Source organism: Contarinia nasturtii, unplaced genomic scaffold (assembly GCF_009176525.2).
Source record: "Contarinia nasturtii isolate CC-2019 unplaced genomic scaffold, AAFC_CNas_1.1 Cnas_scaffold_1182, whole genome shotgun sequence".
Classification (NCBI taxonomy): domain Eukaryota; kingdom Metazoa; phylum Arthropoda; class Insecta; order Diptera; family Cecidomyiidae; genus Contarinia; species Contarinia nasturtii.
The window spans coordinates 821,735-844,191 of record NW_022198526.1 but is presented as its reverse complement, the minus strand read 5'-3'; the positions used below and the strand labels follow the sequence as shown (position 1 = coordinate 844,191).

Below are 22,457 nucleotides of genomic sequence, written 5' to 3'. Positions count from 1 at the left end.
TGTATTATTCCACTTTTTACACCTTTTAGAATTAATAAAAGCTGCTTATATCGAATTTAAATGTTGACAACATATTGGGTTCATTAATTTGAAACAGAGACAGTTATTTAATTACGATCCAAAGACAAAACCATCGACGGCTTCCAGAAAGCCCACAATGATGTAAGAATCATTGGTAAAACTTGTCGTTTATCATATATAATACATGTACCAAAACCTAATGTCAAATTTCATTTTTGAAATGATTCGATTCACAAATCTCCAAACAAATCTTTGAAAATAAGATAATATGCGAATATTTTGTTTTTTTCTGACAAAGAAAACGTCCAAAAAAATTATAAACTGCCCTAATTTTTGATTAATACGTTCGTTCAATGATATGCCATGTAAAATCACCTGTTTAAAAAATGCCTCCGAAATGGCATGCTTGACTAGATTTGACAGTTGCCTGTGATGCCATCTGGCGTGCATTTTACACCGAAAAAACATATGGTTCATTTGTACTCTCTTAAAGTGTAAGTGTGTATAAATCGACCTGAGAGAAAAAGAAAAAAACGAGGCCAGATGATTGTAGTAGTGTAGAGGGCACCGTCAGTATAGACTATGCTCACGAAAAAAAAGTTCAGCTCTCGAGAAAAAAACCTTTAGCTCTTCTGAACAAAAATTTCAGCATAGGGTCGAATCATAGGCAACAAAAAAATCGGAACAAATTACATTTTTTGTAGTGTGACTTAGTTATTCGATGAATGATTAACAACAAATTGTTGATTTAAATATCAATCGTGATAAAAAAAAGTGATTATCAATTGTGAAATAAAAAGAATTTTTTTTTTATATATTCGATGAAAGCAAAAGAACTCTTGATTTCTTTCTTTATACTAAATTTTTTCACATTTCGTTCGGGTCAAGTTTTATGAGTGTAGGATTTGAAAATCGGTCCATATAATATATAAATTAGTCAGTGTTTGCATTTGAAAATCGATGTCAAATAAATGTGAGCAAATTGTGTGATTTAATTTGAGTTAAAATCGTACGTAAAAATTTCATAGCACACAAAAAAGTATTGAAGCGAAGAGAGCGAGAAAGAGAGAGAAGAACTATACATACCTATGTATAGTATAAAAAGTAAGAAGAAGCAATGAAAAAAGTAAAAGAAATTGTGTGCGCTTTTATATATGTGTTGATCGATTCCGTGCGATGAACGAAAAAAGAAAATTATACTATATTGACTTTGACATGAGAACGAAAAAAAGTAGCGACACAGGAAAAAAGTGAACATTTTTTTCGGTACGAAAAAAAAGAAATCGGAAAATCGACATAAAAACAGTTTTTTTTTGTGTTTAAATTTTCCAATCAATTGTGATATACATGCCGTGAATTAGCGTGCAGTGTTATTCAAATGCAAAAAAAAATATTGTTTTTTTTTTAATCCTCGACGAAGAAATATCGAAGCAATTTCCATAGATTCGAAATCGAAAGGATAAAAAGTCACACAATGAATAGAGTGAATTCAATGTAATAAAACGAAGGAGAAAACAATTTTAAAACAAAAGAGACTTGAAAGCCTAAGTTTTTCACTAAAAAAGAGAAAAAAAAACAAGAATAAGGAATCATACACACGCCATGCATTATTACATACACGCGAATATATAGCGTTGCACACATGGTTAAATAACGAGCACTGTTCGTTGCAAAAAAAAAATTGTTACAAGTGAGTGCGATACGATTGCCTCGAACACTGGTGTATATAAGTGCGTTTGATTTATTTTTATTTCATTTTGTGCATATAATTATAATCAAAGGCACCAAGACACACGATTTCCACAGCAAAAAAAAAATAATAATAACATAAACATACACGACGGTGTACACAATATACATATATGCAAGTTGCACGAACACTAAGCGAAAAGTCGTGTGTACAAATGAAACAAAAGTGTGTGTAAAAGAGAGCAAAGAAATTTTTTTCATTGCCGATTGTGTATTTTTCCGTTTTATTCTTCATCATTTTATTTCGACTGGATTTTGTGAAACGAACAGTTTTCCAAATGAAATTAAGTTGAACAAATTGATATGTTTTTTTTTTTTGAATCGTGAATTAAATATGGAAAATATATGTTAGGTTTTCGTGAAATACGGAGTCTTCACTCTGCCAATGTGACCGGACTGAAACAGAAAGCGAACACGGAATCGAAACTCCACTGGAATTTCTTAGTTTTCATCGAGTTTCGAATCATGTGACAGATTTAAATGAAGTAATTTACTTTCAAACGGTGAATAGAAAACCACAAATTGTGTTCAACAATGGATGAACGAAAAATTGAATGCAATCTAGACATTTAAGAGTCACCGATAAAAATCCTTCACATAACAAGACGCATTCGGTTGAAAACGGGTAAGAAATATAACTTATACTTTTTTCCTTTCCTTCCATTCTGCCTGTGTGTTTTTTTTTCTCCGTCGTGTGCTATGTGTTTTTTTTCTTTCATTTGCTCGATGTTCTTGTTAACATGGCTGTTGTATATAATACGCCGCTCGGCTTTAAATGTACATTTTGCTGTTCTCTTTGGGTATATGTATATACTTTACATATGATACGTATATAATCGGTCGCTCTTAGTACGTAAAATGCATTTATAAGATAGTATATTTTGACTTCCTACAACTTGCATCACTCATTATATTTCTTATTCATTTTGACGATGTTGTGTCAGTGTGTGTTCTGTGGTTGTTTCATTTGCTGCTGTTACTGCCTATTACCCATTCTTATAGTTATTTTTTTCGTTCCCTTTCTCTCTGTCTCTCCTTTTTCATACTTACACACTTGAAGCATAAGCGCGTTGGGTTCGTTCATTCTTTCGTAAAAGATCGCGCATTTGTACATATATGAAAATGCTGTATGCTCTTGTAATTCTACTATGGATTATTTGGCCCAAATCTGTTAAAAGCTATTTTGTCTCACTTCATCATCACAGCAATTTGCTAATTCTCCTTCGCTTGCTCTTTCTCTCTTTATCATTCTCTTGCCATTTTGTCATTTAAATTCTCATTTTCTTTTTTTAAAACAAAAAAAAACGATGCAAATGTTGTTCATTGCCAAGTGCACACAAAATGTGTTCGTCCGCTTTAAAATTGAATTGAAAAAGAGAAGAAAAAAAATAAAAACGATGTTGTGAATCAAATACTTTTTCCCAAAGCAACACTTATTAATAATGAACCGACCAAAGAGACAACCGAGGCAAGCAAAGAGAACGATCCGAAGTATCGAAAAAAATGTCAAAAGAGGAAGAAGAGATGAGAAAAAAGAGTATAAATTACATGCCAAAAAAGAATAAAATACGTTTTTCACCTTTTTTTTGGTCAACTGTCCGACAAAAAAAAAAGAGTATGGGCTGATTTCAATGTCAAAGCGGGTGCAAACATAATGAAAATTTATCGGGAGTTTCATTTTGACATTCCTCTTCACGTCGGATATAGTTTTCGATTTTGGTGTTGTTTTTTTTCTGGTGTTGGTTGGCTTCGGTCATACGGATCTCCTCCGCTACATTTTTTTTTTTTAATTAATATTACTTTGAATTTAACTCGGATTCTCTGAGCAACACAGCAGCACAGCAGCAGCAGATATAATAGATTCAACATGCTCCAACTCGCATACGCATACAATCGCAATAAAACATCAATGGCATCCACACGCATACACACATTACGGATCAGTATTACATTCGTTTGCAAACATAGGAATGAACACAAAACGGTTGATGCTTGTCCGTTCTCTTTCTCGTTCGCTCACTCTCACATTGTTTCGGTTCCATTAGTTGAGTGAGCGAAAAGGGACTATCCAAAACCAAACCGATGGAAATTCGATGATATTGAGATTCACGATAGATAGACACAGTTCACAATTCACACAGAAACACACACACGCACACATCCATACAATACCCTTAAGTCTCTTGATATGACAGAGTGCTTAATAATCAACTAAATGCCATTATATTACGTACCGAATCGAAGCGCTAAACGAAAGCGCGCTTTGCTGTGAATGTGCTACATGCCATATACGTAATATGATTGTGTGTGCAAACGCGCGCACGGATAGAGATAGAGAGAGAAAGAACGAAACAGAGAGCATGAAAGAGAAAGAGAAATACCGAATTGTAGTGTGTACATGTAAAAATATATCGCTTCAACGTTCCATCTTTATTTCTATACATCGTAATATATACGTATACGAAGAGATGATACTATGCAACGACACTCGGCAATCGCCAGCCAGCCTGTATCATACACACAATATGTACAATTAGGGTGAATTGAGCTCATAACATTTTTTATTCTGCCTTTATTCAATTTACAATGTCCAAAAAAAAATTATTGTAGTTTTTTCGGTCGTAAAAGAAGATTTTCGTCGACCATTATATTATTCATAGTAAAAAGCCATTATGGAAAATAAGCCTTGAAATTTAAAAACCATATCTTTTTTTTTTACTTAAAGTCAATAATTATCATTTCCTACTCGTAAAAGTCAGCTTTTATAATCCTCTTTAGAAATCCCAAAGCAATTAGTATCGTAAAATTGTCCGATATGTTGTAAAAAGAGCGTCACACCCTAATGTGGTGGTATAGAATCCAAATATGGATGGAAAATATGTGTGTTCGGCATGGTTGTGTGTTCGGCATTTTGGCGATAGATAGATGCCGTAAGAAAATGTGCAAAGCAAATAAAATGAAAGAATGGGATGGCAACAGTAAATGGTGTTGGTTTCAAGCATATTGAATGTACATGTTATACATGTTATACACATTACATTGGCCATATGTAATACAGTCTTCAGTATGTAGACGAGGAAGGAGTGAGAAACTGTGAGCGAACAACTTAGCACCGTTCAAATAAGTTGTCCGAATGAAAGAAAAAATGTGCCACCATGTATTAGTTTTTGGAATCGGTATTTTAAGCTCTCATTCTCTCTCTTCATTTTCGCCGAAGTCGGTGGATATGCGTTGTTTCCATGCACATGCATGTACATATACATATAGATATAAAATTCTATCTATATCCATCTGTGTATATGATATGCATTTGTATTTGTGTGTGCAACTCAATTTCACACTGTATTTTTCCTATATTCGGCTCAGTGAAGCCGCTCGTGTATGGGTTTTTTCTTCTTCTTCTCTTCTCTTCTCTTCATCGCGGTATTTTCACTCTATAGTTTCAAGTACATATTTTATATGCATGCATTTTTCACATATAACCATGCCATAGCAACAGCAGAGACTCAACGAGCAATAGCCCATACACTCTGTCGAACCGTAACACACTAAACAACTGAAACTGAAATTCAATAGAGACAGAATGAGCGACAGAGAACGAGATAGAGACAACGAGTATGGGCCAATATAATACGTGCCGATATATGCTGTATAATATTCGAAAATGAACGCGCGCGACAACGAGCGACAGAACGAACGGTGTGTGTATGATGTGATGTGATGTGCTGTGTGCTTCGTGCATAAACCGCGAGAGAGAGTGTATATTCATGTAAATCGAACACACCGAATCTGAATCCACTTCATGTTTTACATCCTAGATACACTTTTCTTTCATTTTTCAACTCTTCGTGCTGCACACATTTTCTACGTAGCGTGAGCTGTGTGCTTCAGCTTTTTGTTGCCTTTTTTTGCTTTCAGTTGTTTCGAGTGTCTTTAGCGCTGGCTGTGTATTTCATTTCTTTTTATTTTATTTCATCGTCGTCGTCAATTTTTGTGTGAGTTTTTTTTCTCTCTCTCTTCATTTAGATCGCAGTGTGTGAATAGAACAAAAGAATACGCGTTTTCATTAACTTTATGACGTAAGCCCAAGCCTTAGTAAATATAAAATTGCATTGGGTATGGGTATGCACTAAAATCTCGACAGAGTTAAACGAGCAAAAACAGAAGATGAATTTTAAAAAAATGAATACACAAACATCTTTGACAGAAAAAAAAAATTGTCTCTTGTGCTCTCATTTACAAAGTGTTGTATGACAAACGATTTGATTTATGTTGAAATCATCAGCAGAGTCTATATGATTTTCTTCTTCTCTTCCTCTCTCTCTCTCTCTCTCTCCCTCTCTCTCTCTCTCTCGGTCTCGTTCTCAGTTTGCAAAAATTATCATCAACATCATTAAACCAGTCGTTGTGTGACATCGAACGAAGCAACATTGTTGCCGTACGAGTCTCTTCCGTTTACATTGTGAAATGATATGTATATTTTTAATTGGCCTTGAAAGGATTCAGTTTCGTATTATTATGTAAAGTGAAGCAATTTTCAATTAATAAAAGAACCGACCTGTATGCCGTTTCTAAATTTGAGTGACATGACATAGGCGCAACCAAACGAAGACCGTGTTTAGTCGGCTTCTCGTTTAGAAATCCAAAGTGAAATATATATAAATATATATCTATATACAAAGAAGTGGAATGATGTGACCAGTGACAAGAGAGCGAAATAAATGCTGTAATTTTCATCATCATCAACCCTTTCTGGTTTGTTGTTGTTGTAGTTGGTGAAATATAGTCAAGAAGAAAGAGAGAAAGACAAAACTGAAAAATATACACAAAAAAAGAGTGACATTTCGAATGAAATTCATTTTCATGCAGTCGGTGTGCCGGGTGAAATCAGCGATGTATGAGAAATACATACATATGTATAAATGAGTAAAAAAGAAACGTATACGATAACAAGACAAGACAAGACAAGACAAGAAAATGAAAACCGTATCGATGACGGCAGTACGTGTATTCATTTTGTATCTTTACGAAATGCACACAGTATAATATATGTAGTTTTGGCTCGGTTTTTTATGGTTTTATTGTTGACCCACCTCAACAAAGATTAGCATCTAATCAATAAAAGCCAATGAAGAAAATATATATATATACGAAAAATAATAATAAGAAAAAGTTGAAAAGAAGAAAAAAACAACACACCGAGTGACTAAAAAAAAGAGTTGCTTCAAAGAGTATCGAATTAGAGTCACGAAAAAACGGAACGCGGAGACCTTTAAACGTGTGAACCCTTCAATGTGCTTACTACTTTTTTTATTTTTCTTTCGCTCTCTCTCTCTCTGGTTTGAACGTAATTATTTTACACATAGAGTGTGTATTGTGTCATCAATCGGCTTGCGTGGATTTTGATTTTCTGCAAGAGAACGAGAGAAAGAGACATGCACAATGCAGTGCTTGCTACATATAAAATAGCTCATCCAGCGCACAACAAACAAAATAATATAGCACCGATTCGTCGATTAAACGGCGAGATTCACTTCATTCTTTCGTTCTCTTCACAAAACGTTTCCTATACATTGTGTGTGTTTTTTTGCGTTGATTGCTTTCGATCAAACGGAAAATGAAACATGAACGTAACACCACCAATTTAATACCATATCAATCATTGTCATGAAAAAATAGCGAACGAAAGACAGAGAACAAAATATTGCTAGACACGAACGAACAAACCGATTTCAAGAGAAAAAAAAAGTGGATAAAAAGCTGTAGAGGCTTGTGAGAGCGAGAAAAGAATACCGAAAAAAAATATTATACATAATAGAACTCTCTGTGTGTGGAAAAATAATAATAAAAAGTTAGAAAGAGAAGGAGAGAAGAGAAAAACCGTGAGTAACAACAAATCAAATGGAATTTTGTTAAGGTGAACAAAAAAAAATTTGAGGATAATCACACAAATATTTAAACTCCATTAATCATTCATATGCAATTGATACACACACACACACTCTTAGGAAATATTGTTTTTACTCGTACACACACACTTACTCGTTCTAGCTCGCCGTTGTCGATAGAACGATATAAACGCAGTGATCGACTCTATATAATTATTCATTCTTCTTTTCATTTCTGTAAATTTAATCAGCTGTTCGGTCGGTGAATATATCATTTGTTTCTATGCGCCAAAGTTTTGAGACGATTTATTTGAGAGAGAGAGAAAGAGAGCGAGAGAGAGGCATAGCACGAACTTATATATATTTGTGTATATATAGAGGTTTCATTGGTTTGCTTGCTACCGAATTCAGTGCGATTTTTTCGCTTCATGTTCTCTGTTGTTCTTTCTTTATTTCTTCTCTCTGTGAGTTTTCGAAAAGTTGTTAAAGCGCTTTCAATGACTGCATGACTTATTCAATTCTATTTATTTCTTATTTTCTTCGATGTTGAATGTTTTTGTTGCTATTTCAACTCTTTTGTTTTCTCTTATGTTTGCAGATTGACAAAGTTCAGGAATATACCTTTTTGCTCGAAATTGGAATCGAACGGAACAAAATGAGATTTCTGAGGAAAAATGGAAACAATTTGAGCACAATGCTAGTGGTAAAGCCAATCTTAAATATATTTTAAATATAAATAAAAAAACGTCGAAAGAAAGGGAAAAAAGTGTTTTCTTCAGGGCACCATTGTGTCAGGCTGACAACGTGCTGTTGTCTCCCATCCTCCCTCGAAATCCATTATAAAGACACACGCACCAACGATTAGCCACATAAAACGGTCACGCGGCATCGAAAGTGTGAGTGTGTGAAAAATCGTTTGTGTTTTTGTAAAAGTGAAGCGAAAACGAAGGAACACGACGCAGTCGACTGGCACTTTAGCCATACAATTTTCTTGAGAGGAATGGCAAATATTATATCAATAGCAACCAGTATGAAAATCACAAATCCAATCAAGGAGATGGTCAGCAAGAGCAAAAAACGGTTTACCCAGGATGGATTCAACTTAGACTTATCATGTAAGTGTTGCAGTTGTCGTTCACCAAACGATACACATCTTTCCCATTTGCAAGTTCTTTTTTTTTCAGATTCAATTTTGAAATATTCAAATCGATTTTTCCTTCCTCCATTCTATTTATTCATATTTTTTTTCTCTTTCTTTCCCTTTCGTTGTTGCTGCTGCATTTCTCCTGTGTGTAACTCTTTTCTCATCACTCATGTCTATGTTTTTTTTGTTGTGTATGTCGAACGACTTGATTGCCAAAAAAAAAAACGAATAAAAATTGAACTGAACGAAACATGCAGACATTCAAGATAATTTAATTGCGATGGGTTTTCCGGCAGCGAGAATGGAAAGTGTTTATAGAAATGATATAGAACAGGTTTACAAATTTTTCGAAATGAAACACGAAAATTGTTACAAAATTTACAATTTGTGTTCCGAACGTGATAAAAACTACGATATTACAAAGTTTCATTCTGTGAGTAATAGATTCAACATTTATCTTCATTCGTTTTTTTTCTCTATATAAATGAATAAATTTTTAAATTTAATTATTTCTTTCTTCTTCTTCTTCATTTCCCTCGATCTCAATTCCCCGAACACAAAAATAACAACAAACATTTGGTGAAATGGCTCATGCGTATGCAGAGAGTTGCAAAATATCCGTTTCCGGACCATAATCCTCCGAACATAAAATTAATTGAATCCTTTTGTACGGACGTACACAAGTGGCTAAGTGCTGACAAAAAACATGTGGCAGCCGTTCATTGCAAAGCTGGCAAAGGTCGAACCGGTGAGTGGAATTTAATTACTAATATACTGTCCAGGTTTAGTGTGTGTATGTATGTGCATATCTGTCTGGCCGTACAATAAATAACAACAAACTCGAATCGAGTGTAAATGAGGATTACAAATGACAAAATTCCAAATGCAAAAAATAAAACAGAACTTGTCTCTATAGTTTTGTCTCTTACTCATTCGTTCACCCGATATTATATTCACAATTATAAATAATATCCATTGGAGAGAGAGATAGAGTTAGCGATAGACGGACGATAGAGATATATTGAATTGTTGATGAATTAAGTAATTTTCCATATTAATCATGCGTGACTTTATTTTATTTCTTTATTTCAATTTTCATTGTTCATTTGGATTTTGAACATATATCGTGTACACATCGCATACTCGTTGTTCGTTCATCGGCTCATTGTGCCATATATATATATATATATATATAGGGACAATGATATGCTGCTACATGATTTACAATGGTCGTTTTAGTAGTGCGAGTGAAGCACTTAAATTTTATGGAGAAGCACGAACACATGATCACAAAGGCGTTACGATTCCATCGCAAAGACGTTACGTTGAATATTACGCACGTCTAATCAACTCACAGAAACCATACGAGCCGTTTCCACTAAAGGTATGTAGAACATCACCAAAATCTATAAATCTAGCTATAGTTGTGTGTCGCATCACGTTATGTGTTTGGGGTGGAGGTAAAGGCGCACACTTCAACTATGTATAATTGTATATGCATTAATCGATATGAGTCTTTGTTTTTCTATCATTCAAATCGTACAGATATGCGAGATAAAATTATCGCCATTGCCATTCATAAACAGCCATCAGGGAACGGTGCATTTGAAAATATCATATGTAGACAATGACGAGGAATGCGTAGTGTATAAAAACGAAGTACCTGATACGAAGAAGATGACAAATTTCAATTCAATAGTGGCGGCAGCAACAACAAATCAACCCGCATCGAATATTAATACAGCAACGACAGCAACGACGACGACAGCAGCATCGGTGGCGGCAGCGGCAGCGGCGTCACATATAGATGGCTTAAGTAACGGGAGTAACGGCGGTGTTCATAACAATACCGACGGTATTGTGATCATATTAGATAGTTGTAAAACACTTTCCGGCGACATCAAAGTTGAATTTTACATGAAACCGAGAATATCACGGAAAAAGCCGCTGTTCAGTTTTTGGTTCAACACATATTTTGTCAGCGAAAGGGAAAATGATGGTAAGTTATTGTGATATTTTGTGAAGTCGAAGTTTTTGAAACGAAAGTTTTCTGCAAATTGCATGTATGAGTCAAAACTAATTTCTCTCTCAATTTGTTGTTGTTGCTATCTTTTTTTTTCTTTCGTTACTTCTTCGTTTCTGCTCCTATTCGTACAGCTGACAATAACAACCCTTTCATCGAATATGTGCTGTCGAAAAGTGAAATAGACAATGCGTGCAAAGACATCCAATGTAAAACTTTTCCATCAAATTTTGAGGTAATTTCCGTTTGAAATTTTTTTCCTTTAGCACTCACATTCTTTCTACAATATATGATATAGATATATATAGTCAATTCGGACTATTCATCATTTAGAATAACAAAGATTCATTTTAATTATGTGTCCTTTCTGTTTCACTTTTGTTTGCTACATAAAGGTTCGGGTGAAATTGAAGCCAAGCGAATGCATGAGCGATGACGATATTCAAGTGAGCCGTTTAAATATCATGAACAATGATCAACGAACATCAAGCATGAATTCATTTGTCGATGCGCACACACCGTCCGAAAGTCCTGAAGCATCCAGTTCTGAATCGTCAACAGGTGGTGACTGGGAATCTGGTGAGTTCAACAAAACAAATGAACTTAATGTAGAACATTGGCCAAAGCAACGTACATTTAGCAATAGCAAACAACAACAACAACAACAACCACAACAATCGAAATCAATAAAAAAATTAGCTAATTTTAAACAACAACAAAAACAAAATATTAATAATAATAATAACATCAATAATACTACTACTGTAAACACTGCTATCACTACATCCAATAGTTCTGTACCCGCTAAATTATCACATCAACATCAATTCAAAGCAAAATCGAATAGCATTAAAATATTCAATAACACAAGTAATCTTAGTAGTAGCAATAATGTCAGTGTTAATAATGTCAATATCAATAATAATGTACACCTAAGCAAATTAAATTCAAAGAAATTGCGTTGGTTGTGGAATATGCGAAGTGATCCGGATTTTCATGAGACAATTGTGAAAACGGTGAACATTCAAACGCCATCTGAATTGATTAGCGGTAGACAACAGTCAAACGATAGTTTAGATTATTATTCGGAGATCTGTGATAATCAACTTAGTGTAGGTTCACCGTACAAAAGTCCCAGCGACCGTGTACCATCCATGCTTAACGATCAAACAGCGAAAACACGTTCACGTACGAATAGTTTTAATACGAAACGATATCATAATCATTTATATGGCGCACACAATAAACATACGCATGCATCAAATCGACGATTCACGCTACCCGAGCGTTGTAGCAATCGGCATCCCAATTCGTCATCGTCAAAATTGGTCAGTCGTGATGGTGATCGTTGTGATTTGGTTGTTGCCAAACCGATTGAATCTCAATGCATTGGTTTTAAGGTGGCCAATCAAATGACAACGATTTCAACCACATTTATTAATAATAATGAGATGGAAAATGTTGCTGGCAATGATTATTTAAAACCCGATAGAAGTGGAAATCCATTGAATTCGGATCAATTGAAAAAACGAATTGAAAATGATGAAAAATTGTGTAAACAACTTCCAAAACGTCCAAAATCCAATGATTTCGATGAAATTCCGCCGGTTAGTGCCAGTTCGAGTTCATCAATTTCAACAGCAAACGAACAAAATTCCATATTCGATTTTTCGCTCAGTCCAAGAAAAAATCATTCAAAACTCATCATTGGTTCGGACAGTACTGATGTCAGTGCGAGCAATAGTCCAACCGATGAAAGTCCCGAATACAATCCATCACTGTCAGAAGTGTTACCATTTTTCCAAGCAAAAAATGATGGCGAAATCAAATTACCGCCACCACGACCGCCGCAACCATTACGATCGGCGTTGACATCGTCGGCGACCACAACCGATTGCGATGAAGTCGATGGCAGACACATGACTCCGACCTGGCCGGATAATGTGAACTCAATATTGCCAGCATCGACAATGACATCAAATGACAAACACACCGATAACAGTGGATCAAACGATCTCACAACGAGGTCATCGACCTCATCCAATAGCACAACATCATCTTCATCATCGTCTCTAACCAATAATAAACGTAGCCGCCCACAATTTTCATTTCGAGAAATACGCAAGGAATTGCAATCCGTGATGCGACAAAATCGAAACATTTCAAAGAAGTAACACCACAACAATTGTTTTGGTGATTTGCTTTTCTTTTCGACAACACCTTCGTTTTGTATCTTTTCGGATAAATTGCCCATATTTATGTATATATATATATATTATTTTTCATCGTTTATATTCTATGTTTTCATCTTTCTAATTTGTATGCGTGCAGTGTGTTGATTCTATTTTCGTGTGTAGCTAGCTCTTCATATTTTTTTTTATTCATCTTCATCGTCACATGATCTGTATGTCGTTTATAGATTATATCTTATATGCCTTACAAAGAAATGAAAAATTTGTGAACGCGAGCAAATAACAAAAACGAGAAAAATTATGTGAAATTTCTATGAAAACAATTTTGAAAGAAAATGTGTTGAATTCAACAAATTTATGTTCGTTTAGAAATCGTTGAAAGTTTAGCAAGTAAAAAGTGACACGACGAATGAAAAAAATAATAATATTGAATTAAAAGTTTAGAAGCTCGGAAATATGTACATAAAACAAATAAAAAAGGAAGAAAAGAGTTTTTTTTCTTCTTCTTATTCATAACTTATATACGTAGATTTTTTTAATTGATAATTTTATACGATTTTTTACTATTATGCAGAATAATTAATCGCACATTAATTAGTGACAGAGAGAATGATGAAAAGAATCATACGCACTCAGTACACACATATATACATACACATCCCATTTATTAGACAAGGCACACGTAAAAAGTACATTTTAAAATATAGAAAAAGAGTATACTATATATCACGTGACAAAATAGGGTTATCGATTACATAATTTTTTATCGTCTGTAATAATTGATTGTTAAATGAATGTACAGCAGTCGTTCTTCTTCTTCTTTTTTTTGTCATCATCCCATAAAATAATATTAAAATATCATCATCATCATCAAGCAGCAACAACGTGTGGGAATTTGACTTGAATTAATTTTATATCAATTTACTGAATATTAAATAGTGTTCAGTTTCCTCTTTTTCTCCATTCATTTTTCGAATCAGATATGCTAGCAGCGACGACAGCGCATATGATTTTATTCACACACTATTCTCGGTGAATATATTACCTTGAATTGAACAGCAACAGTTCGATTGTTGTGAAACCGCCTGTCGAATATTTAAGTAGCGTTAAAAAACACACTTGCAAAAGCAAACACATACGCAGAAAAAAGTACAAATTTTGATAGTTATTTCGTTGCCAGTAATAGGAATTTTGCCTCTTTTTTAAATAGATGAAAAGTGGTTACGCAATGGCCATTAAAACAAATACTTATTATCTTAATCAAACACAAATCAATTTAATGCTGCTGCTTTTGCCATCTTTTGACGGCTGAAAAAAAAAACAATTCAAGAATGTCTTTATTTTCAAAGAATTCGCACCGATTGCCCGAAAAAATGTAGATCTTTAGGCAAGAGTAGTAGTAGAATTTTAGTTTTTAAATTTAAGAAGGAATAAAGCAAAGAAACAGTTTATTTTATAGTTAGTAACACAGAACTCAGACTAAATTCGCTTGTTGATTGAGCTTCAAAGTTGGCGTTTTTACAAATATATATAGAAATCTATCGAAAAAAATTAATTGAAAAAAAAATCGTTTTTTTTTTACGTTTGAAACAATCGTTGATCTAAAGATTATTTCTGTTTTCATATTATTTAAATTGTAGTGTCTATTAGATGAATAAGTTTTATATGAAAAAAAAAAAAAATCAACCACGCACACCCATACACCTACGAAAAACAGCAAAACACATGCACACCCCTAATCAAACATAGCTTTGTTTTAAGTAAATTTTAATTTAATGTATGTGAGTAAGAAACGATAGATAAAAAAAACAACAACAAACTTTATAAAATAAAAATTTATAATTTTTTCTTTCGAAATTTAATTTTATCATTTTATTATTATTTTACATTGGTTACAAGTTACATTCTGTCTTCTTTTTCTATTGAATTCATTTGAAATTCAATCGCATCAGCATATATATTGCTTCCGTATACTTTTCCAAAGAACTTTGAACAACATATTCATGACATAATTCTGTATCTCAAGTTGTCCTCTCATCTGTTTTATTTTTGTTACAAAAATTTTCCATTTTCTTATTATAATCACTATTCTTTCTGTTTTTGGGCTATTTAATTTACAATTTTTCGCAATAAAACACAAACTTTTTCGGTTTTATATTATCTGTGCTCTATTTTATTTGGTTTGATAGTCATTTTTATTCGGGTGGAACGAATTTTATTTTCCGATCTTGCTTGGTTTCTATTCGGGATATGTTATGTCATCTCTTCCTACTTCTACGTATTCGATAGAAGTTTTATAATCGCATTTAGATCAAAATTTGAATTATTCCCCTTTTTTTCTTTGATTATTCATTAGAATATTTCATACATTATGTGTATCACACATGCTTTTGATGTATAATAAAATTCAAAATTATTTATTCTAACTTTAAAAAAATGATTTTACTAACAAAACAATATTAATGAAACAATTTTTATATTTAATATTATAATTACATGCTGCCCATTGCTGTATCGTGCAAAATCTGTGATAACCTGCAAAAAAAAAAAACATTTCATTATCGAAATTGCGCCTCAACTATAAAAACTGACAATTTAAAAAAACTCCTCCTTTAAAAAAAATGTTGAACATTTTTCGTCTCACCGACTCGTCATTGTTGTATAATTTGTGTGCTGCACAGCTGATGCACAAGAAAGTCCAATTGGTCGTTATCGACTATTGTCAGAATCGGATATTGACACCGTCTATGCACATGACCCGCACAACAATAGCTTAGTTCAAGCCTGATCATCATCAACAAATCGACAACAAACGGTTCGACAATGTTAAATCAACCACATGAGTATATGTGATTTTGTTCGCGTATAACATCGATGCATTTGGTCGCCGGATAAACTGTTTGTTTCGATGCGCGCCACTGCTAACAAAATACATAACATTTTGAGAGAGTGAAAAATACAAAAACAAACTAATTGAAAACAAACCAAAACGATTTTGTGTGTTGATGCCATATTTCGCATCACGTAGAGCTTAGTTTATCTATTGCAGCTGTATGTTTTTCCTGACCCCTCCTGTGATGCCATGCTCCTGAAAGCTGCATCCTTTGTAAAAATTGTTTACGAATTTCAACAAAAACAAAGAAAAAACACAGAAAATGAAGCGATTCAAAACTCTCGAAACAACAATATGATACCGTTTTTAATGCTGCACGTGCTGTTTCCACCAACAAATCTCCACACATGCACACAGTCGATTGGATTAGATTTTTGGAATCATCGCCGAAAAAAAAAACAGAGTTGAATTGGAAGAGACAGCGTTAGTGTTGGATGAAATGCCGTGCTTTGTATTCAGCTTACAGACAGACATTCTGGACAACAATAATAGAAAACAAAATGAAACAAAGTGAACTAACAAATAAGTGAACACAACAACATAAAAAATAATAATGCTTTTTAATGTAATTCGATGTGCTTATGTAGAAAAAAAAACTCTTTTCAAAATAATTACAAAATGATATTATTAAATAAAAAACTAAACTAAACAGAAGACATATATATTTGCAAATGATGTGAACACGCTTACAATCGCCATCATTGCCACCATCACCATAACCAAAAGTTAAATAACCGAAAATGATGTCATAAAACCGAACAAGCGACAATTCAATAATAACGCCATCAAAAATCGATTATACACATAGTGTATGAGTTGCAAAAAAGTTTTCCATATAATCGAACGCCCATCAAAACTCAATCATCAACATATAACTTTGATGTGGTCGCTCGCGCAAAAACCACTCTCTCTCTCTCTCTCTCTCTCTCTCTCACACACACACACACACACACTTTATTCCAGAAGTAATGGCGCCACTGAAATGCAAGTAAAAGACATTTTACTTAAAGAAAAAGTAGTGTAATGCAAAGAGTAGGGTAAAAAAGTGTGACACTCTTTTTTCCAAATCGAAATTCGATTAAATCGCTCGTTATTGTTATCAGTTTTCGCGCTGCTGCACATTGATTTAGTGTGCCCGCTGATTGGTTTTGTTTCATCTGTTTTTGGTTGAATTGTCGCTTGAACGGTGTGCATTTTTTTTCGCCAACCAATTTTTCGAGTCGCATCGAACGTGAAACCGTCATTAAAGTAAACAAACCGTACATGAAACGAAAAAATGATATGATATGATAGAGACGACAAATTAAAACTTAAGAATCATCTAGAATTTTTTTGCAAGTGTAAATTACACTCATACAATACAAACACATTTTGTGGATATATTCTAGTATATAAACAAAAACAAACAAACAAAATATAATAAGCAGAAGTGATGATTATTATAAATTAAAATAAAAAAAACCGTTTAGTTTTCCATCTAGTTTTGATAAGCAAACTAAACCTCCAATATTATTTCATGTATCGACTTTTTAACATATACAAGCAGCCAATTTACCAAAATTTGATTTTTTTAAATTGAAAAACCTTCCCCACGGAAAGAAACTAAAAAATCAGCAAATATTCTGAGACAATGAAAATTTACTTAACGTGAGATATACGGCGGTATGATAAGAGAAAAGAATGACAAATAAAAAATAAACTAAAAGTTAAACCTTTTCCATTTGTAAACAGTCAACAAAAAAGAAACAACTTAAACTCATTATTCAGGATCGAAAATAAAAATGAAACAAATCACAAATCTATTCGTAGTTTATATAGAGGTAAAACAAGCAAAATTGTCTGTAATAATTAACACATAACAAATTTCGAAATTTAAAATATTGATTTGTATTGAAAGACATATATGTGAGAGATGTCATATTTTTTTAGTGGCCAACCCAATAATAATGTATTTTTGGTTGGCAAAATTGATAAATACGATAAAAATAAAAAAAATTAAACAAAAAAATGATAAATCAAATACAAATAAAAACGAATTATGAAATGGATAAGGAATGGTGGCGAAGAAGTAAAAAAAAAACAAATTCAATATAATTATATTACAATGAAAGATGAATGGATGAAAAAAGTAAACAAAGTTTTATATATATATGGAAAACAAATTAATAGGATTTAAAATTTTACTATTAATGATTAGGGACTTAAACAATTTTTTTTATGTTTTTCAATGAAGAATAAAAAAACTTGATCTATAACATAATAAACGAGAAGAATAAGAATAAAAAAATACATCTATATTACCATTGATCTACAATGACTCAGTATACATACCAAAATACCGAAAGAAAATTAAAAAAAAGAATCAATTTTTGCTGATTTCTCGGCGCATGTACACAGTAAATTGCGGACGATGAGGCTTCTGAGAGTGAAATGCACTCACGCATGCTTCATACTTGTGTGTCTGTCATCATCGTTGTGCAAAGTCAATTCGAACACAACAATTCTCCAAGCTGCAAATGAGCGGGTACAATATATATCGCGACAGAGCATGCACGCTCACTTGTCGCCCACACACTTGCATACACACACACAAGTCGTCGGTGTTAATTTATACATATTTTTCTCAGATCAAATACCAGCTTAGTTACATCAATGTTCGTTCTTTTTTTTCTCTCGCGAAATCTCATTTTTCTGTATAAGTATCATGCTTGTAATCGAGAAGAGGTTTGCAAGCTTGTTGCTTTCTCTTTCTTTCTCCCTACCCCTCTCTAACATTCAAAATTTTATCTCTCATTAAAATAATCTGGACAATTCAGCTAGAAATGTGCATAGAGTTTAAAATAATTAGAATTTAAATATTAACTGACAAGAAGAACAGCAACAACAACAACAACAAAAAAGCGTAGAATTATTTGAAACAAAACAAAAAATATTTAAATGCTAAATGGAAACAACAATAACAAAAAGCATACACATACACTCGCAGACTCCTTACTGTGAATTTTATAAAAAATAACTTCAAATAACAACAATAAAGATATGACAAAACAATTACTGATTTTTACTGTGACAAAAGAATCAACCTTTTGATCGTTACAAATTTGATGTGCAATCTTGCACGTTCAAATTGCATACGAATCTATAACACAAGAAACAAACAAACAAAAAAATTCTACAACAACAAAAATACTACAACCAAACAAATGAATTATTATGTATTGATTATTATGTATTAGAGAACAAATACATTTACGATCTTTTTTATTAAAAAAAAAACACAAAAGAAAAACAAAATTTAGTTGAGTTTTTTTTTTTCGTTGCTGTCGTTGTGTCACTGGCGTTGAAATCGATGAGATTTGATCTTTTTTTCGATGAGATTTTCACCGTCATGTGACATCCTCGCAACATAACCACCAAAACATTCTTTTTTATTCAATGCTATTTTCTTTTCATTTGATTTTGCAGTGGAATATTGTCTATAGAACAATTTGTAATGCAAATTCACCCATTGCCAGGCAAAAATTCACGGTCAAATTTGGACCCGGATTTGTGTGTAGTTTCAGTTATTTTTACGGTTGCCATAGCGTAACATTCAGGTGTGAATACATGGAAAAGAGGAACGACAATCATTAGTATCAATTTAATTGTATATGAAAAATCTTTTTTTTTTAATTAAAAACTTTACTCACCTGCGGGCTCCTTCCCCCCGTACTATAGTTGTACTGTTCTTATGAACGTGGTGTCAAGCCTAGCTAAGCTAACTAATCGTTATAATATTTGTTTTATCTAATAATTTATGGATTCAATGCTGCTGCTTGTCAGTTGACATTGTTTGGTGGTCTTCTCAACGAATCAGGCACTGGTACGCCAAACATCCGACAAAGTCCTGTGTAATTTGAAGCAAAAACATTAAAAAATGAATAGACTCTATTTTCAATTGATTCATACCTTTGAGCATAATGCATTTTGCAGCAACAATATCGCGGTGCCAAACAGCTGTCTGTGGAGAAGCAACATCACCCTGAACATTTAATGGCCAATTTTTGTAGGTAACTTTAACTTTTGACATTAAACGCCCATTCCGAAGTATTTTCTCCACATCCTGATAATTGCCATTGCGAATTCGACGCTTAATTTCCTTCCGTCCCTTTTGCAAAGCACGTTTGCTAACCGTTGCCACAATTATATCTGGTAGACTAGCGAATGAGTCCGGTAGTCTAGCAATCGGTTTCGCTTTGCAACCGTAGCACACTTTGAATCGATGCGGTTTTGTGTTCGCTGGAAATCGTTCTTGGCAATTCGCGCATGTTTGTGATGTTACCCATTCATCTTCCATTTTCACCACTGAATGGCCAAGTTTCTTGACGCTCACCAAAAATTTCCGAGATCCTGGACATCTTTTCCGTCTCTTCAAACCAAATGGCCGATTGGGTGGCATCTCCGATGCACCAAATATAATTATTGACGGCTCGTTGTTGGTCACTGTCACGGCGATGTTATCATTTACTTGGTTCGACTCCATGTAATTATCAAAATCCAGTCGTGAATATTTGCGCGTAGCATATGCTCACATTCCTTTTCGTAGCATTTTGATGCGATACTCAATGTACCATTGCCACGTTGAATTACGCGGTGATGTTGGACCGAATGGGTATGTCTTCAGATGATTCTTTTCTTCGATATCAAACCATCCAGCCAAGTTTTTCGCCTCTTTTTCTCTTTGTTTCTGCCGAGTTTCCCAGTAGAATCGCGTGTTTGGTATTGTGATGTTTTCCTTAAAAATTCAAAGTCATATAAACAATTAGTTTCGATTCAAACAAATTTCAAGTTAGATTTCAAAATATCTCACCTCAACGGCCGGTTCATCAGATGTTTTCCGGATGTTGCGACGCGTTATAGCCAACCACGTTTTTTCATTCGGATCGATGCCAATAACGTATTTCTTGCCTACAAGATTGTCCGCCTGTAAATGCACATTTTCGTTGCACGCCTGCTCTAGTTTGGTGTACAGTGCCGATACGGAAACACTATTGGTAACGATTTGATGATGGAATTGTTTGGATCGTTTGCCCAATTGCTTGATTTTATCGACGTCGAACAACAAATTCCATAGTCCATCTCGATCATGATCTCTGTAGTATTCTTCGGAGTATTTATTTAGCCGGTTGGTGTACGGATTGCGGAATTTGGGAACCACTTTCAGCACGCCCGAAACTCTGGCGGTATGGGATAATCGGTATTATTATCATAAATGTTTTTGGCCAATACCGCATTAAAGCAATCGAAGAAGAACTGTCGACGATCCCGTCGCAAAAAGAACTGACGATCTTCATTATTGAGTGCTTCATTCACCTTGAATAAAATCAAAAGTGAGGCCAATGAGGCAACTTCCGTCATTTGAAGACTGCGCTCAAACAATATTTGCGTCACAACTGCTGTATGCTCGGGTCGAAGTATCGTTTGCAAGCCACATTTTATTGCAACGAAATTTACCAAATATAGCATAGATCACAAACACAATAAGATAAAAACACATTTATCACAAATCAATTGATACAGTAATGAAGAACGCATTATAAATATCACGTCTTACCTCAACAAAGGACTCTGTATTCTAAATCGAATGTATAATCTCCGTTCCATTTGACACGAAAATGACCATCAGAATGGGCCACAACGTTACATTTTTCAACGTTAGAATGTACTTAAAACATTACAAATCTGTTTGCTGGGATAGCAGCAGTTTGAATCAATTTTTTTTGCATTTACACAAGAGACCCGAAATTGAAACGAACAAAAAATCAAGTATTCTATAAAATATGAAGCAATACAATATGACATGTCATATTATGAATATATACGAATCATATACATCACTATAGCTCTCGTGCTTACCAACTTAAGCCTTAAGGATAAAATTATAGTTAACGAGTAGTTAAAGTAGTATAACGTACTTACACATGTTCCACTATATGTTTTGTTATTTTAATAGACACCAGAAATGAAAACATGGCAGATAAAAGAAAGCATAAACATTTAAAAAGTGTCTTTAGTTTCAAACGGTTTTTATCTGTAGGAATGTTAATTTGTAGCTCTTCATCTTGTAGTTTTGTAGTAGTAATCAAAATATATAAATAAAAGTATATTGTAGTAACTTTAATCGAATTAAGAATCATAACAAGTGATAGCGGTCAAAATGAACAACACACAAATCAATTTACATATATATTTTTTTACCATCATTTCATAAACATGTTTTTTTTTTTTTAATTTTCTCTATCTTTACTATTTTGAGTTTCTTTTTAATTGTTTCTTTTCTTTTTTTTCTCTTTTTTTATTTCCTCCTAACAATCCTTGCACTTGTGTTCGCAAATCTACCACCTACCATCACAACACTCAAAACCACACAATCATACACATTCACATACATCGTGCAGGCGAATCAACATATCTGTGATAGCAGACTCAAACATAAAAAAATGCAAAGATAAAAACAAGTAAATATACATTGTCTGACTGACATCATCAAACATTAGAAAATAGAGTG

At 33.6% G+C, this 22,457-nt stretch overlaps 2 protein-coding genes and 1 long non-coding RNA gene across 7 annotated transcripts; 1 reads left to right on the top strand and 2 right to left on the bottom strand.

Moving 5' to 3' along the window:
- The first annotated feature begins 574 nt into the window (after positions 1-574).
- LOC116344857 (putative uncharacterized protein DDB_G0282499) lies at positions 575-14,731 on the top strand. 3 transcript variants are annotated; one of them, XM_031773667.1, is made up of 9 exons: positions 575-795; positions 2,123-2,395; positions 8,257-8,773; positions 9,060-9,235; positions 9,406-9,550; positions 9,999-10,186; positions 10,348-10,801; positions 10,960-11,060; positions 11,221-14,731. In XM_031773667.1, the coding sequence occupies exons 3-9, from the start codon at positions 8,659-8,661 to the stop codon at positions 12,997-12,999; spliced, it is 2,958 nt and encodes a 985-aa protein (XP_031629527.1). In that variant the 5' UTR covers positions 575-795; positions 2,123-2,395; positions 8,257-8,658; the 3' UTR covers positions 13,000-14,731. The 3 variants fall into 3 exon arrangements, with proteins under 3 accessions (XP_031629527.1, XP_031629526.1, XP_031629528.1); XM_031773666.1 differs by lacking the exon at positions 575-795 and adding an exon at positions 806-1,125; XM_031773668.1 differs by lacking the exons at positions 575-795; positions 2,123-2,395 and adding an exon at positions 6,184-6,525.
- Positions 14,732-14,985: 254 nt separating this feature from the next.
- On the bottom strand, positions 14,986-16,534 carry LOC116344860. 2 transcript variants are annotated; one of them, XR_004201463.1, is made up of 4 exons: positions 16,212-16,534; positions 16,003-16,119; positions 15,610-15,935; positions 14,986-15,552 (listed from the first exon to the last, which is right to left on the bottom strand). It is a non-coding gene; the product is annotated as an uncharacterized LOC116344860 (long non-coding RNA). The 2 variants fall into 2 exon arrangements; XR_004201464.1 differs by having other exon boundaries at positions 15,662-15,935.
- A 2,687-nt stretch (positions 16,535-19,221) lies between these two features.
- Positions 19,222-21,462, bottom strand: LOC116344859. 2 transcript variants are annotated; one of them, XM_031773669.1, is made up of 4 exons: positions 20,760-21,462; positions 19,859-20,684; positions 19,600-19,796; positions 19,222-19,386 (listed from the first exon to the last, which is right to left on the bottom strand). In XM_031773669.1, exons 2-3 carry the CDS (start codon positions 20,430-20,432, stop codon positions 19,729-19,731), a joined length of 642 nt encoding a protein of 213 aa, XP_031629529.1. In that variant the 5' UTR covers positions 20,433-20,684; positions 20,760-21,462; the 3' UTR covers positions 19,222-19,386; positions 19,600-19,728. The 2 variants fall into 2 exon arrangements, with proteins under 2 accessions (XP_031629529.1, XP_031629530.1); XM_031773670.1 differs by lacking the exon at positions 20,760-21,462 and having other exon boundaries at positions 19,859-20,751.
- Positions 21,463-22,457: the final 995 nt, after the last annotated feature.